Source organism: Rhea americana, unplaced genomic scaffold (assembly GCF_003343005.1).
Source record: "Rhea americana isolate MKP2758 unplaced genomic scaffold, rheAme1 scaffold_173, whole genome shotgun sequence".
Classification (NCBI taxonomy): Eukaryota; Metazoa; Chordata; class Aves; order Rheiformes; family Rheidae; genus Rhea; species Rhea americana.
In genome coordinates, this window is record NW_028185850.1 from 1,410,584 (window position 1) to 1,427,839 (window position 17,256).

The window sequence follows — 17,256 nt, forward strand, 5'->3', positions numbered from 1 at the left end:
GTTGCGAGCCCGCCGCGGCGGCCCGAGCGTGCCGGCGGAGAGGGACGCCGCCGCCGGGCCCTGGCGGGGGGGTTGTTTCTGGTGAAGACATGCGTGACAAATAGCGGCATTAAGGCATTCAGGCTGAATCGGCGCTTCTGCCTTTTGTCTTTTTACGCTTGCTTTGACAGGCAGCCGTTTCTACGGGAAGCACTGCTAAAGCCTTTCCTCTTTCTGTTCGCCACCCAAAGAACGCAGGTTGGCGCGTAATTCGTGAAAACACAGATTTACCGAAAAGCATTCCTGTTCCCGTTGCCCAGGAAGCAGTAACTGGAGCTCTCCCTCGGTAAATCTGAGAGGTCCCGTCCTGGGGGGAGGAGGGTGTTCCCAAGTGTCGTCATCTTCCCGGTCTCTTCAGATAAAAATCCAATTTTAACAACCCCTGTAAGTAGCTGTGTTTCAGAGCCATTTTATTTCGTCACTGTGATGTTTAAAGCATGGGGGGATAACGTGTGTCTTTATTGGCATAGCATAGTTTCTCGGTGTGAAGGCAAGTAACTTCCTCCTGGACTGTAGATACTGTTCATTGAAAAGTGTATTTAAAAGAACACTTGCAAAATCAAACACTTCCGAATTTCAGAAAGCTCGTGCATAGGAAGAATCATATTTATACTGAATTCRAGCAGCAGGAATGTAACTGGGAACCTTAATCGCTTTCCAGAGCGGCGTGTTGTAGAAATGATGAGGTGTYGTCATTTGTCAAACCAAAACCATGGTTTGACATGCAGTTTTCAGTAGTTTTTCTGGGAGTTTTTTGAGAAAGCAAAAGAAGGTAAATCGTTACCTCAAATACTTTCATCTTCCAATCAATTTATTTACATGTTAAATATTTCTTCACAGTATTCCTCCAAAGTAGCTAAGTTAAATTTGTTTCCTTAGTAGATGGACAGTATGAAGTGTTGTCCCTCTACTAAGAAAACATGTATTTTTTTAAAGATTAATATCATGTTTATAGTACAGTCAATTACATGGTATTTCTACTTTTTTTTTTTGCCCTTTATCCTGGAAGTAATTTTGCCTCGATGAAATTCTTTGTGTTTAGAAGAAAAAGTAATTAGTTCAGTTCTCTGGCATATCTCCCTTAAAAATGTGTTCTAATACATGTATATAGACTTTTTTTAATATGTTTTTATTCAGAAAAGACTGCTACAACTTCACTTGTTCAATAGTTTTCTTTTTGTGCACCTTGAATGTATTTCTGTAGAGATCCCTGTAGAGCTGTGAAGATGGGATAGGGGCACAAGAGGACTACCTGGGTAGTCTAATCATGCAYATTGCTGAGAATATCTAACAATAAAGTAGTCTTCAAACCCTTGTACTGCATCAGTCCTCACATGTTAGAAGCTGCTTTCCTTTATAAAAGGAGAGAAATAGTTTAACATGCATCTTTAGRTAAAGATTAGTGGGACACGTGGAAGGTAAGAATCTGTCGCCTTGTCAACACAATCTGGTATGAAAGGATTCAAGGTCAGCAGAAGAATTTCTTGCAATATTGTGAAGTGTAACTGGCGACAGTGAAGTCAGTTTGTCAGCTCCACCAGCTACTCAAGAGGCGTCCACAAAGAGCAGCATATGACTAATGGTTTCTTAGTGCGGTTATGGCCATGGTTGAGCTCTGGTAGCAGCCTTATGTTTKAATAGTTGTAGGGAACTGCGGAGACAGTGCCTGACTCAAACCCTGGGAACGAGCWAATCTCTCTGGGCTCCCTCTGTGCTTGGTGGAGAGACCAGCAGCTCCAGTGGCCCAGGATTCAGATCCAGCACTTAGTGTGGACCTCGGTTCGACGGCTTCTCCCTCCCTYTCCTTCCACTGTATGGCTGTGCTCGTCCACACAAATGTGCAGTGAACGGGTTTGAGGAACAGACCYGAGTAAAATAAACAGCCGACGCAGACAGGAGCAAGAGGGAAGGGGCACTAGCTGCTTAAGCTGTCACTACTGTCAAAGAGTTGCTGCATGAAAAAAGATTGGTGGGCTTACCATTTCTTGGTTGTTGTGGAAACTTAAGGTGTTTAACCTAGTTTGGTGAAAGCTGGTATTTAYGAATGTTTTTCTTAGGGGTGTGATAAATCCCCAATATGACTGAAGTGACTAATTTGAAAAGAAACTTGTTTTATGCATAATATTCGATATTTGGAAAGGTGACGAAATAATTTATTTGCGTAAAACAACATCAGAGTCTGGAATTGCATTTTATGTGAGCCAGTAATAAAAAAAAAATGTTTTGGAATAAGCAAGGTAGGTAGTTACTGTTTTGGGGTTTGGACAGTARTATCCAGAAATATTCTAAATTTAATTCTGTTACTTCCATAAAGGCAAAGCTTATAGGCACTTAGTAAGACTTTGACAACTCATTGACACCTGATCTATGTAGCATCCCAAGGGTACAGTAAATTCTGTTGATTAGAGGTCATTGTATTTATTATGGCTGATGTTTGTGCATTTATATCGCATGGGAATAGATCTTAGGCAATACAAATGTATAAATGTCATATTTTAAAGGTCTCCACACTTCAGGAGGGAGTTTCCAGGCTATCTTGTAAAGAATCAGTGGTATGAATTCAAAGTACAGTCTTGATCCTTAGATGAACATTATCCTGATACATGCTACTACTTTGTGTACTACGTTACCACTGTAATATAACCTTTACAGAAGTAGGAAATRCTGTTAAGCAAGGTGCAAATTTTCTTTTTTTTTTCCATGTGCATTTTTATGGATTAATACAATTTTGTGTGTTTTGTGCAAGACACATCTTGTACCTGTAGATGGTAAATGCTCTGGAAAAGATTGCCTGAAATTTGCAAGTTAAAGCAGAACGTAAAGATAGATGGAAAGGAAAAAGTGGAAAGAAAACCTTAAAAGAGCTGCCCAGACTTGAAAACCTATTTAGGATAAAATGCTGTAATGAAATCCAAAGATTATTCATACATCATTTGTCAGTGAAGATTGTTTTCCCTTGTATTGTTGTGCATTTTCTGTTAGATGCAGAAAACTACGTAGATATCATAGCAAAAGCATCCTGTAAGTGTTYGGTGAATTATCTTGTTTTCTTTGATAGGCTCAAGGAACTTCTCTTTATTGGATCTGACAAGTTTTCGGTTTAAACTGTAGAATAACAGAGCATGGCTGTGTCTGCTGAGAGATGCAGTAGCATGCACAAGTTGAGATGAACTAGCCAGCTTAGCCGAAGTGAGAGGGTGTGGATGTCCGTGCCCCTTTCTCCTTCTTGCACCCCCCCCCCTTTTTTTTTTCCTGAGAGCTAAAATGAGCCTATTCAGCCTGTTTTTTTATGGCAGACAAGGCATGTGATGRTCCTCAGTCAACAGTGATGGGCACTGTCAATTTGAGCCAGGTTTCGAAGTCTTTATTCCTCTRTTGAGAAAAGAGGAAGAATTCAGATCTGTGAAAGAAGGTTTCCAAGCAAAAAGCATCCTGCATCAGCAGCAGCATGATTACTGTTAGATTTCTTACCGTTTTCGCTCACCCCTCTTTCATGTGTTTCACCTCAGCACTGAAAATGATGTTTTGACACTTCAACTATGTGTCTACATYTTGTAGTAATTTTCCTGCTGATCGTGGAGCTGCAAAGCCTTTTGGCTCTTGTCTGGTTTTCTAACTTAGTTACTCATCCAGAACATCCTCGGAAAAATCCAGGGTTCTCTCAGAACTAATCTCAGAAATTCCTCCGGTTTGTTCCAACTTGTCAGTCTTCACTYACCAGAAATTTTTCTGCTTGAGTCTCTTGCATGTGCTTCAAAATAGTTCTGTATTCAGAAATCAACTAGAGCTTTATAAACGCTGCTTAAAATAGTTTGGCACTGGGAGTAATGAAGTTATACCAGTTCTTGTGCAATGTCCTTTTTGGCATCAGCTTCTCTGAGCACCAGTCAAGATCACCACTGCTTTATTACCGATAAATTTGATCAGAACACATGCCATTATTTTATCAAGAAATGTGGCAAGTTTATGACAGTTGAGCAGCAGTTTGGAGAAKAATAGAGCCAACCTGCCTGTGGAGAGTGAAGGACTGACACATCCCATTTTGGTTTTAAGAGAACTATTTTAATCACTCTCCTGATAAACTGAATAAACCTGGGAGATGACAATGATGTGTATCCATGAGCTAGAGGTTGGGTTTCAGCCCCAACTTTGTTTGACTTTTGAGTTGGATATGGTGGAATAGAAAGGTAGAAAAAGGCAAGTGTGGGGTTTTTTTTCTGTTTTTCTCCCCCCCTCCCCTTTCTCTTCTTCAGTCTCCAGTCTCACATGGGACATGGGGAGTTTTTGTTTGCTCTTCTGTGTTAAAAAGAATCTCCTGTTGGAGATTTTCTCTTCTGCAAACCACTATAAAGTTCTGGACATTGATTACAGGATGGTATGACTGCCTTGAAAGCGTGGGTATCAGACTGCTTATATATCTGTGGCTGCCCACCAAGAACCCGTAATTCTTGGCTACCCCATTTCAAATCTGCTTAACCATTATTCTTGTGGTACTGATGGGGATTGATCTTCCTGGCAGCCCCTGATGCCTTGAGCTCATCTTTGTTATGTGTTTTATGTAAAAGTCAACTAAACTGCAATGTTTTCCTCCTTGCCTTCCAGAGATGAGTGAGTTATTTGTTTTAATAAGCTTTGAGGAGAAACACAGGTGCTGTTCTCTGGTACAAGGATGTGTAGAAGCTAACAAATCATACATGAGGTGTCTGTTACTGCTTTTGTTATTATTATTATTATTTGGTTTGTTGGTTAGAGGGGTTTTGAATTAYTCACTTGAGAAGTAAAAGGTACAGGCTGTTGACTTTAAAACTATTTGATTATGGCTAAAATGCTCCATGAAATTCTTTGTTCTAATAGACTGTCACAACCTTGTGATATATATGTAATTTATAGAAAACTATAAAAGTCACTGATGTGATTGGTCAAGGCATACAGCAATACAACTTCTGCCATATTTAGAATGGAGAGCGCCTATCTTTAAGCTTTTCTGGTACATCTTTTCTCATTGCTGAGGTTTGCGAGTGTTTCATCCAGAGGTTCCTTTATCACTTCATTAATTGAGAGCCAAAATGGGTAGCTGTATCCCTGCTTGTAGGAGATCGGGAGTCTGTAGGTGCTGAACTTCTTTTCCCTCTGAAAGTTATTGAAAAAGACATTCTACAAGCTCTTTAAAATTCAACATTCCACGTTGCATCTTTTAAAATTTGCAGAGTAAAATTTACTGGGCCTTGTATTTTTATTAATTTTGCTTTAGTTAAACTGTACATCTCCAGTGTCTTCATTTAAACTTGGTAATCAAGGTTGAGAATATGAATGATGGGTATCTGGAATAGACTGATGTCCAGTACCACACACTGCAAATAAATTCACAGATTATTAACACAGATATTAAGAATTCTGTTTAAAAATACTGTACACCTGGCACTACCCGTTTTCGTATGCAATATACATATATAAATTTTTCTAGAAAGAGAATTAATCTGTAGTAGCTTATTTCAAGAACAAAAGCTTTTTTTTTTTTTTTTTTTTTTTTTTTTTTTTTTGGTCCTCTGGGGAGTACAAGTTCAAGATAATTTTGCTTACTGACAAAAGAATATCCTGTTTTCTTATGAGTTTGTTATGCTCTAAAGCCAGGTTGGAGCGTAATCTATTATAAGAAGTGATAAAAGAACCAGCATGAATTTCTCCTGGAAGATGTGAGTTCTTCTGTTCCACAGGTCTGGGGTGTGGAGATGATTCTCCTCATGTGTGAACGCTTAGTTAAACTGGTTTGTGAATTTATAACATAGTACCTATTTAACACACAAGCAGTCCCAATAGGCAGTGAATATAGGCGATTACCTTTYTGTTAGCCTTCAAATATCTCTCCGGATGGCTGCATTTTACTTGTTTATCAAAAGGCTCTCATGGTACTTAAATGATYGATTATTCCCTAAAAAATCTGCTGAAGTAGTAAAGGTTCAGTTATATGTGTGCACACAGGCTCTGCCATCTTGGCCAAGCCAAATAATTAGATATTTAAGGCAGAATGAGAGACAGAAAGTAATCTCCTTCCTGTCACCTGAGGCGTTGTCTTGTAGGTGTGTTCGTATGTATGGAAGGTTTGCTGTAACGCACAGTAACTGCTCATTCGATAGTAATCTTGGTGTCCTCTGTTGATGGCCTAAATAGAATAGGAGACCTGAGGTTTGGGCTTTTCCCACCTGCTGAAATAATGATTTAAACAAATGTAATTCTACATTATCTAATTTTGAGTTCCCATGTTTATTTCTGCAGCATGGGCTATAAAGCAACAGATTTCTATCTTATTTTCAGTTCCCATTTTATTCAGAAATAATAGTGACTGTTTTATGGGCTGGAAGGGATAAAGCTCAGACAGAAGACCTTTCCAAGGTGGCTGCCTGCCCACCCCCTCTCTCCCAAAAATTGTGAAATCTCTCCCAGTGCTGAGAGGATGAAAGCAAGATTACCTTCCTTGCTCCAAGAACTTAATATCACGATTTTCAATGATAGCAATCTTTTYAGGATTTGAGGTTGTCCAGCACTTGGGAATTGACCTCAATAATCCTGTTTACCCTCACAATTCAAGGTTTCAAAAGCACATGCATTTGTATTTTGTGTTCTACTAACAAGGTTAGAATAGCCCWCTCTGAACTCAAAATGAATTAGACCAAGGAATACATTCACTCTGTAAACTTAGGAATTTAATCATATCAGGATGGAAACACACTTAACATGGGGCGGTAGGCAAGCTTGGAAGTGATTTTTCTTGCAAGGAAGGTTTTGTGCACAAGTATTTAAAGAAATATATGTGACTTTTTATTTACTGAAAACATTTCTTATTTTCTTGGTTAAGTGGATGCCTAATTTGACACTTTTAGCTTACATTTAATATTAAATTTATTTCATTACATCTTCTTCAAGTATTAGTCATTTTTATTTTATTAAATACCGTAGTAAGGAGATGTATTAATGACACTTTTTTTTGTCTTCTGATCAGGCAAGAAAGTTTTTCAGATCTTTTTGTCATGCACTCCCTGAATTCTTTTTTTTTTTTTTTAAGTATCATTCTATATTTATTGGATAATACAAGGCTAGCCCATACAATATCTTACATTTTTCTAAGCTTCCTAGAAGAAGCTTGTATGAATTAACTGTGTTCAGACAGACCAAAGTTTTTATGGCTGTTACTAACACTAATATTTTGTGACTAATTTCAGTGTCAGTGGAAAATAGCAGATGCCTGGGGGAATGGGGCAGACAGAGGTGCTGTCCTGGGATGCCTGGTACATAGCCAGAGATGATGTCTCCTCATTTATTAGCCCTTGATGGCATCTTCTTGCATGAATTTACCCAGTTACTTTTGAACCCGTAGCAGTATTTGCCGCCACAGCATTCCATGGCAAGCGCTTCCGTAGCTCGACGGCGACGTATCGGGTGATATGTTCATTTCCGACTGGCAGCTGTTCTTCTAAGGATGTGCCTGGTTCTTTTTAATGGCAGATATGGTCATCAGTCGTGTTCTAGTCACGTTCTCTTTACCGCTCGTAACGCCACACTCTGTCACGCGCTCCGTTAGCCTCTTAGGCTGCAAAGTCTTCGTTTACTTCCTTTTAGGTAGTACAGAAGCCTTTCCGTACGTTCCCATCCCCTTTCGCTTGTACCTCTCCCAGTTCTGCCTTGTTCCTYGTTCAGGTGCCTTGTTCAAGTTGAAGCTGTACTAATCTCCCAAATGTCACTTCGCTTGTTCACTTTTCTGCCATTTGAGCTGGGGTTTTTTTTGGTTTTTGGGGATCTTTTGGGGGTGGGTTTTTTTGACTGCTAATGAGCACAGTGCTTATGTCATCGGAGCAAGATTTTGAGGCTCTGAGTCTGAATAATAAMGGTCAACTTGGAGCCTGACGCTGTTCGTGTTCACTTGAGATCCCCACCCTTCTTGCATTGTTTCACTCTGCTCTGACCCAGGATTTGGACTCCTCGGGCTGTATGAGGGTGTCCAAAATGAGGCTTAATCCCTCCTTATCCCACAGACAACAGTAATCTTTCCTTTCTTAAGCTTCAGAGGAGGTAGCTCTTCCCTTTCTTACCGTTACCCAGCTATTCGTGGGGACCATCTTTCTCCCCAGGTGACTAGATAAGAGACATTTGTTTCTTCTGTTTYGTCGTTCTTCGTTATGTAAGAGATCTAATCTTTTCTGATGCCTTTTTATTTTGATATTCAAAATTGTACTGTGAAAATGCTCATGTCGTGCCTATAAAGAAAAGTAAGGGAAAAGTCAAGCTCATTATAAGGATTACAACATGACAATACTTAGAAAGCTTTAATTGTATTTTTGCCTTAAGGCTAGTGCTTTCCTAAAGATATCTGCTTTTAAAGTATTCTCTAGGCATTTTTTTTATATCAAAAATGTAGCAGAACATAGGGTGTTAATTAGGCCTATTATAAAAGAGGCTTGCCCTGGGTTGGTTTGGAAACAGAAAATCAAGAAGCAATAGAGCATGACGTATTTGGAACTGATGCTATAGCCTGCAGCATGGACTGCATTCATAGATCATATGTTTGGAGAGATGCAGTAAAGAAGAGGCCTCCAGCTTAAAAATATTTAGAAAAAATAGGAAAAAAGTATAGCCCTTTGGGAAACACCYTGTCTAACCCTAATGCTTGGCTGTCTCTGTGGCAGTGAGACTATGTCTGAAGGCTTTAATTAGAAATACAAAATCAGTGTTTTCTTTGTGTGGCTTTTGGAACAGTGGTGTTTTTAGCTACTCTAAGTCTTTAATATGATAACAAGATCCTAAAATATTTGTTAATTTAATTGTGCTTGCAGTTTTAGGCTSGTGAATAACATACTGTAGCATCAAAAATGTAAATTCACAGTAACTACTAACCACATTCTAGAAATTGTGGCAGAACATAAACATCTATTTTCAAATGATCTGGAAGTAAAATCAATGGCAGGGATGTGTTGGACTGCAGTAATGACCTAAACATCAGACTTTTAGTAAGTGGAAGAGATATAAAAACGTCTTATATTTTTCCTTTAGCATCCTAAATTGATGAGACCAATGTTATGGTTACTACATCAGTTTAAAAAAAAAACACACACAAAAAAACAGCATTGTGTAATACAGAGGGTTGCATTGTTTTTGTTTTGCTTTTTGGCAGGAGGAGGAGGTTTGGATACGCTATAGTAAATTTGGAGCATTTGCGCATGATATGAATGGAACATTTTTACAATGTAGTTGTTCTGCAGAATTGTCAGTACTCTTCTTCCATGTTATTTAAAACAAAGGTAGTGTTGCTGGACAAATGTTTAACTAAATGCAGTCCTTCATCTTTCCAGGGAGATGAAAGGTCTAATGGAAATGGGAATAAGAATAGATTCAAAAACAAAATAAAAGGAGGAGTGGGACTTGAAAGAATGTTTTGGGTTACTGGGGGCTCTACCCTGTGCAAAAAGCCGACCTCTTGGAATGCAAGATGAGAGCATAGGTATAAAATGAGAATTTAACTTCATCTTTGATTGGAGAAGTCAGTTTGTTCGTTTAGGGGTTAGCCATTTTTCCCCTCCTTTCATCTACTGAACATAAGCCATACTCATTGCTTTTTACAGGAATTTTTAAGTTTTGTTTTCATTTCCTGTTTTTAAGATTGTGTATTCTYTACAGAATGCTTTTTCCTTTATGGATATTTTCCTGTTAATCGTCCGTTTGTGACCATCCCTCTCATGCTTGTAGTGGCAGCTCTGTTTGGGAAAGCAAAGCAAAATGCTATAGTTTGGAGGGGTTTTCCAGTGATGCCTTCTGGTGTTGCTACCATCACACCGTTTTTCCCTCTGATAAAGGCAGTGTCATATATATTGTTTGGAAATAAAAAGCAATCGCACATAGGAGAAAAAAGATTGAATAAGCCATGTTTTTATGAGACTCTGAAATGACTGACATTCAAGAAGAAAAAGGCTTGAAATGATGCAAGTCTAGCACATGAGAAACTATGTACAGGAGACAGATTGAGAACATCTAAGTACAGGTTTCTCACAGTACAAAAACAAGGGAGTATGCARTTGGCAATGTAATCTATTTAAAGCTTAAATATCTGTTTTTCCAAAGTGTCCATTGTGTCTTAYTTGGCATGTAGATTGTAAGCTCTTTGAAGGATTGAGGTTGTTTGTAGGAATTCCTATCTTGATGACAGTGTGAGTCACTGAGAATACCTTTACTTTAGATGCAAGTAAAGCAGGACAGAATTTTTCATCATTTTCTTACAAAACATTTTTCTCGATTTCTTTCGTTAATTTTGTGTAAACCATGAAAATTGCGGAAATGATGAATATGCTAAGTTAATAGTTTCCTTTATTTCAAAATAAATGTTCATATTCTTTGTAATATGTTTTAAATATAAATATACTTTGCAGTGGTAATAAGTTTTATATTCTTATTCATACCCAGTTAATTTGTCCCACGGACACTAAATGAACTGCAAAACAAAATCTCACTGCTGTTCAGTATTACCTATTAATAGGCCATTAGGACTGGCTATTCTTCATTTGAATATTGTAGAATATTAAAGAAAAAGAATATTAGAGTTAGTTGGGACATTACCTTGTTATATATGCAATTTGAGGTGATATCTTGATTYTGTTAAACTGTTTGCCTTCATATGCTTTTGCATTATATTAAGGTTATAATTGCATGTGGATAGTCTTGAGTCTTTTTAAGAAATGGACATATATTGGTAATGAATAAATACATACGTTGAAAGCAATGGAAATATTTTGAAATAGTCCAAGACCCACAGTCGTCGAATGTTAATCAGTTGTCCCCCAGGAATAACTAGTGTGGCTATAAGTTTTCAGAAGTGCAATTTGATGCCTTAATATCTCATGACCTGGGTGTAGGCATTTGTAAAAGACAGCAATTTTCAAAAGATGGAGACTCAGCAGTTCCTGAAAGTCAAGGCTGCTTAAAATAACTTCAGTCAGACTCTTCTTCCCTCCACGCTCCCAAATCAGAACTGCTTATTGCTAGATCTGGGTATATATATATATATATTGGCCTCCCCCCCTCGCCCCAGCCTATTTTTAGCCTTGTGTCTGTTATTTGCAAACACTGCAGCAGGAGGTTAACTGAATGGTACCGATTCCAGCGAAGCCCAACCTTTATTCGAAGAGGGAGGGATAGACCATACCCTACTGAAACATGAATTTGGGTATTCACCTGTCGTACCTGTCTATCTCAAGAAATGGCACTCAACCTGGTGAGATTTCTGCTTTTCATAAATGCAGCCAAATACTTGTAGGTGTACAGAGTTTTCTTGGCGTGAATTCTGAGGCCGCACGCATGCTGCCTATTGTCCAGAAAGGCTGCAGTAAACTTGCTTGTTAAATATCACAGAAGATAAGACATCAGGATGTTTTTGAACATGTCCATTCTTCCTTCTAGACCTGTTCCGATAGCTGCTGCAATTAATTAAACAGCCCTGTAATAAAGATGCTGGTGTAACGATCCTTGCAATTGGCTGTTTGTCAGAGCACCGTGATTCCAACCTTAAGGACCGCTGCTGCCACGGCCTCGTTGCCCACCACGTGTGGTTGTTGTCCTGCTGCTCTCCTGCCAGCTCCCTGGCGGTCACAAGCCTCTGCAGCCCCATGCCAGCCTCAAAGGAGAGCCAAGGCGCCGTCTCCTCCTGCAGCCCCACGCGTGGTGCGGCAGGGTTTTACCTGGTGCTCCGTGCACCCCTGCTTGACTGGTTAGCTACTGGTGCAGCGAGAAGATGAGGCCTTACTCTGCATTTCCTGAGTGCAAGTTGAGGAATGCTTAGGAAGCTGGTGTGTAAAGCAGGCTGTAAAAGCCATGGTTTTTACTGTTTTTTGGAGCTTTCTCTGAGGCAACACTGCAGTCACCAGGGTGCCCTGTTCTGCCAGTCCTGTTTAAGGCAGGCACGACAGGAGGATATAACCTGAAAGGGAATAATTACTTTGATGCAAATGGGTGACATTTTGTAGTAATTTGGCCGAGCTCTCGCAGCCATTCCTCATAGGGCAGCTGCTCCAGCCCTCTGATCATCCTTGTAGCCCTAAGCTGGACTCTCTGCAGTAGCTCCATGTCTCTCTTGTAGTGGGGAGCCCAGAACTGGACACAGTACTCGAGATGAGGCCTCTCCAGGGCTGAGTAGAGGGACAGGATCACGTCCCTCAACCTGCTGGCAACACTCTTCCTAATGCACCCCAGGATACCATTGGCCTTCTTGGCCTCAAGGGCACATTGCTGGCTCAYGGTCAACTTGTCATCCACCAGCACTCCCAGGTCCTTCTCTGCAGAGCTGCTTTCCTGAATAACTAGAGTAAAAGCCTTGGACARAAAAAATATAAGGTGCATAATAGTATCAAGGAAGTGAGTTAAAAAGTCAATTGTTTTATTTTAAAAACAGTGACAAAGCATTGAGGTAAAAGAAAGCAGTATTTGTTCCCTAAAAGTAGATTGTTTAAATTAAAGTTATGCAAGAGCTTGTATCTCTCCTTCACATCCTGTCTTCATGACAAAAAGCCACCGTTTCCCTTTCCAGCTCCCCACCACCACCACCACCACCACTCGTTGTTGTTTTGAAGTTCACAGGAGCACAGATACACCAACACTTCATGCCTTATCAGACCTGTTCTTGTTTCTTTTAAGGCTATTTTACACTGTGTGGGGATTTTTCCCTGGGCAGTCATTGTTCACTGGGGAATAGATGTTGAGCATATGGAACGAATACAAAAATATACTTGAAAACTGTCAGATGAAATGAAATGAACAAAATGACAATATGAGGAAAGGCTGGGAGAGCTGGGACTCTTCAGCCTGGAGAAGAGAAGACTCAGGGGGGTCTTATGCATGTGTATAAATGTCTGAATGGAGGCTGTAAAGAAGATGGGGCCAGACTCTTYTCAGTGGTGCTCAGCAGTAGGATGAGAGGTGCAAACTGAAACACAGGCAGGTCTGTCTGAACAGAAGGAAGAACTTCTTTCCTGYGAGGGTGACAGAGCCCTAGCACAGGTTGCCCAGAGAGGTTGTGGAGTCTCCTTCTCTGGAGATAYTCAAAACCCACCTGGACACGATCCTGTGCAAGGTGCTCTGCTTGAGCAGGGGGTTGGACTAGATGGTCTCCAGAGGTCCCTTCCAACCTCAACCATTCTGGGATTCTTAAATGCCAGTATTTCAATTCAAATTGAGGTGTGCTTTAAATGTATAGAATAATTGAACACAAGATATTTTTGGAGCTATGATACCAGATCTCTCAGGCTCATGCTTAGTTTCAGTTACACTGTCTGTGTTCAACACAGCAGAACTTTTCACAGTTATGAGCTTGTGCCGTTGTAAGTGTTTGAAAATATAAAAGAAGCTGTTGAATAAGGRATTCCTTACAGAGGTAAATCCAGCTTCAAAGGGATAAACTTGCTTGTTGAATTTTGGTTGGGTGCTTATGCTGTCCTATATTTAGAGCCAAAGGACTGGTAATGGGAGATGAAAGTTTGTAATGTGCTTTAGCTTGGAGGGTCAAATGTGCTAAATGAAACATTAAAGTGTTCTTCTATGCTTCATTCTGTCCTAATGCATGTTGTCAGTTGGTTTTTTTTTTTTTTGTTTTTTTGTTTTTTTGCTGGAAAAAGCAGAAATCTATCATAAACTCAGTCATTTGTAAATACTTTGAAGTAGAGCAATTTTTTTTTTTCCTGCAGTTAGGTTAAAAATAGTATGTCCTAGGGATAGAGGAAACAGCTGTGTGAAAGTATCTGTGTATTGCTGCATTTTCAGGGTTTCTGTAATGGCATAAAGTCAGTTGAAATGACATCCATTAGATACTTGACCCAAGCAAGTGGAAGAGAAAAATAAACAGTGTGGTGATAGATTCTCTATTAGAATTGTGTGCAAATTCTTCACACTTATTTACTAGCCTGAGGAACTGGTATCTATGTTTTACCCACAGTTGCTTCTATAGTATGTACACATCACAGCAACACTAAGGAAGTGAGCTTTGACCAYCTGGTCTATATTCTTTGCTGTTTTGTGATTTGTGCACATGCAGGTGAAATAGGCGTCTTCAGAGTCTTTGCATGCAGGTTTTCGGTGGTTTTTAACATGTTATTAAACTTCGCCATGAAAATAGCAAAAGCTAAACTTCTTGGTAGATAGCTACATTTGTTTTATGACCGCAAACATTCCTGCAATAATGTAGGCTGCTTTTTCCAAAGGAGAGGATAGCAATAAGTAAAGTGGGTGATGTTTATTTAAGTCTTTGTTTATTAATGTTTATGCCATTAGAATCATCAAATGCAACACTGCTGCACCATATGGTTGATGTATCTTTTTTAAGTTAAAGGTTGGCATTTTTCCCTGTAGATATCTGTTTGCGATTTCTGTCAACGTTCAACATTCAGCTTGAACCAGGATTGTGAACTAATATGTAGCGTGTTAATCCTACTACGTACTTGCTTGCACTTTGTCTTTAATTCTTTTGTGATTTTTTTTTTTTTGCTAACTTTTGTTTTACAGGAATCTTATCCCATTTATTCTGGACAAAGAACTCTCATTGTAGTCCACTAAAGCATACATTATAAATTACTAATACAAAATACTACATTTTATAATCAAATATATTTAAAATTTCATTAATTTTTAAAATCAACCTTTTTATTTAAAACATCTGGAACAAGACTGGAAAGGCTTTTTAATTTTAGTAATTTTTGTAAACTTTTTCTCTCTTAGTTCTGGATATGGCCCGACACGTTCCCCTCTATCGAGCCCTGCTAGAATTACTCCGTGCTATTGCATCTTGCACGTCTATGGTACCATTACTGCTTCCTCTGTCTGGAGAAAATAGTGAAGAGGAAGAAGAACAGTTGGAATCACAAGCTTCTGTTGGGACTTTGTTGGCTAAAATGAAGACCTGTGTAGATACCTATACCAACCGATTAAGGTAATGACTTTCATCATCCCTTTTCTTTAAAATGTATTTTATATATGTATGCATTATGAATATAGAAGTGAAAGAAGATTCAGATATGTATCTTTATCTGAACTGGTTCTGCAATCCAGAGTGAGATCATGATTGATCTAGGTCTGTTTAGTATGCCTGTATTCTATTGTATTATAATACTTACTGGGAATTTTTTRTGACACAGGCTGGTAGATTTGGATATTTTGTCATTTCATCATCAAGTGCCCACTGATCAGAAGAGGAGTGCTTCTCAAAAATCTGGGAAATTAAGTCCTTTTCCTAAATCTCTTTCCCCTTGCAGTGAGATGTTTCTGTTGCTTGCAGGAGTATGCATTTCCTGCTGTCAGTCTGAAGACAGGAGCATTCCTCCAAGGCTGTTAAAGCAATTCTGTAAGGAATGGAATTGGAGAGGGTCAGGCCAAGAAATATCCCCAAGCTATCTTGCTCCTTCATTCACTGAGTAAAGATCTGTTTTCTCAGTGGATCCTCCATAGGCGACTAAGTGTAGAAACCTTTTGGGTTTTGTTAGGAAGARTAAGATCTAGGAGGCAAAAGATTCAGGAGTTTGTTTATGCTGAGAGTCCTAACTGTAAAGAGGCTGTTGAAAATTCTTCACTAGCAGTGTTGATGCTACATATGAAATGTATGTTCTTGCACCTGGTTGGGGGGGAGGGTGGTGTCAGTCAGTTCATCCATTAGGACAAGCTTCAGAGGTGAGCTGGTTCRCTGAGGATGAGCTGAAATTACAAATACTTGCTCTGGAGCCACTGTCACCAGCCTTCAGGGTGTTCCAGCCTCTTCCAAGAGGCTCCACTTGCCATTCTTGCCAAACACTCCTGCCGTCATGCGCTGCGGCCTGCCAACAAATGGGCGAGTAGCCAAATATCCCTTCTGAGCTGTGAGGCCAATCAAGCTGCTGAAGTATTGCAGTACAATACAGTATATAAGCTTGTTCTGCACCACATACAGGCAAATTATGATGGACAATTTCCTGTAGTCACCATTGACCAGTCTCTAGATAACTCCAATTATAAATGGCTACAAAAGATAGTAATAAGCACAGATTCTCTTCCATAAAAACTGTGAGCTCAGGCTAATTGGCAGCTGTTTTTCTTCCTTGATAATGTTGATAGTCTGTTGTTACAAGACACTTGCTTCATCAAATCTGCTGTTACTGTCCTCTTAACCCCCTTAGCTGGCTGGGCCATAGATCTTGGGCAAAAACTAAAATCTAGACTCATTAAGCAGCAGTACCTATGTTGCTAACGCACAGTTTTCTTCTAAGTGTTCTCCTGTGGAAAAAAAAAAGAACTGCATATTCTGGACAAATACAGTTCAGCTTTGTGGTATTTTAACAGCCAAAGCTACTTACTTCTGTCTTTCTGTTGCCTGTTTGCTTATTTTATCGTTTCTGGATGTTCTAAAGGCCAAATCTTCTCAGAGCACTTCGGACTGATTTCCATAGGTGTTACTTTATGGTCGCTTCTATCATCAGTTCTTGCTCTGCAAAACTATGGCTKGTCATCTTCACAAATGCTGCTATCACCAAGGTCTGCGTGTTGAATTCTATGAATTATTATACTTTGCTTTGGCTCGCAGAGCAGGAGATAAGTCTGAAAGACCCGTTTTTAGTCATTTGACTGATTAAGGAGATGCCACATGTGGTTGCTGATTGAAGGGATGCAGTCATCAGGCTYGCACGTGGCGAAGGAAGGAATGAACCCCAGCATATCTCCCAGTGTGTTGTGCCTCTGAGATGTGCTGTAGTTGGTACAGATTTCACAACCTGTTTTCCATYTGTTTCCTGAAGTCTTCAACCATTCTGGCTTTCAGAAATGAGGATTTGAATTTTTTAATGGCTGAATCAACCTTTTGTGCCCTGACTGAAGGGACTTGAGGGAGTTGGAAAGGCAAATGCAAATTTTAATTTCTTTTATTAATTTTTGCCTCCAGCAGTTAATTTATTTCTTGGTTCTGTTCGCATGTTTCTAATTTTAGAGAGAGAGGTGTTGAGAAATAACATCCCTGAAGAAATTATTGCTGTCCCAAAGCCTGTACTGAAACATCATGAAAGAACGTTAGTATAACTTCATGATACATCWTGAAAAGAAGGCGTGTATAGCCTGTTCCTCGTCTCACTATAAACTGGGAACATTTACCAACTGACAGATTTTTGTGAGCAGGAATCTGCTGTTACAGAGAACTCTCTCCAGTAGCTGAAGAACCATCCGCAACTTCTTGTA

The 17,256-nt window shown here is 39.5% G+C and overlaps 1 protein-coding gene across 4 annotated transcripts in view; it reads left to right on the plus strand.

Annotated features, from left to right (window-relative positions):
- BIRC6 (baculoviral IAP repeat containing 6) overlaps nt 1-17,256 on the plus strand; it is a 193,391-nt gene that overhangs the window by 150,433 nt on the left and 25,702 nt on the right. For all 4 annotated transcript variants that reach the window (XM_085301178.1, XM_085301180.1, XM_085301179.1 and 1 more), the window contains one exon: nt 14,782-14,992. In XM_085301178.1, coding sequence (XP_085157304.1) covers nt 14,782-14,992 — 211 coding nt within the window. The remainder of the gene's footprint in view (nt 1-14,781; nt 14,993-17,256) is intronic.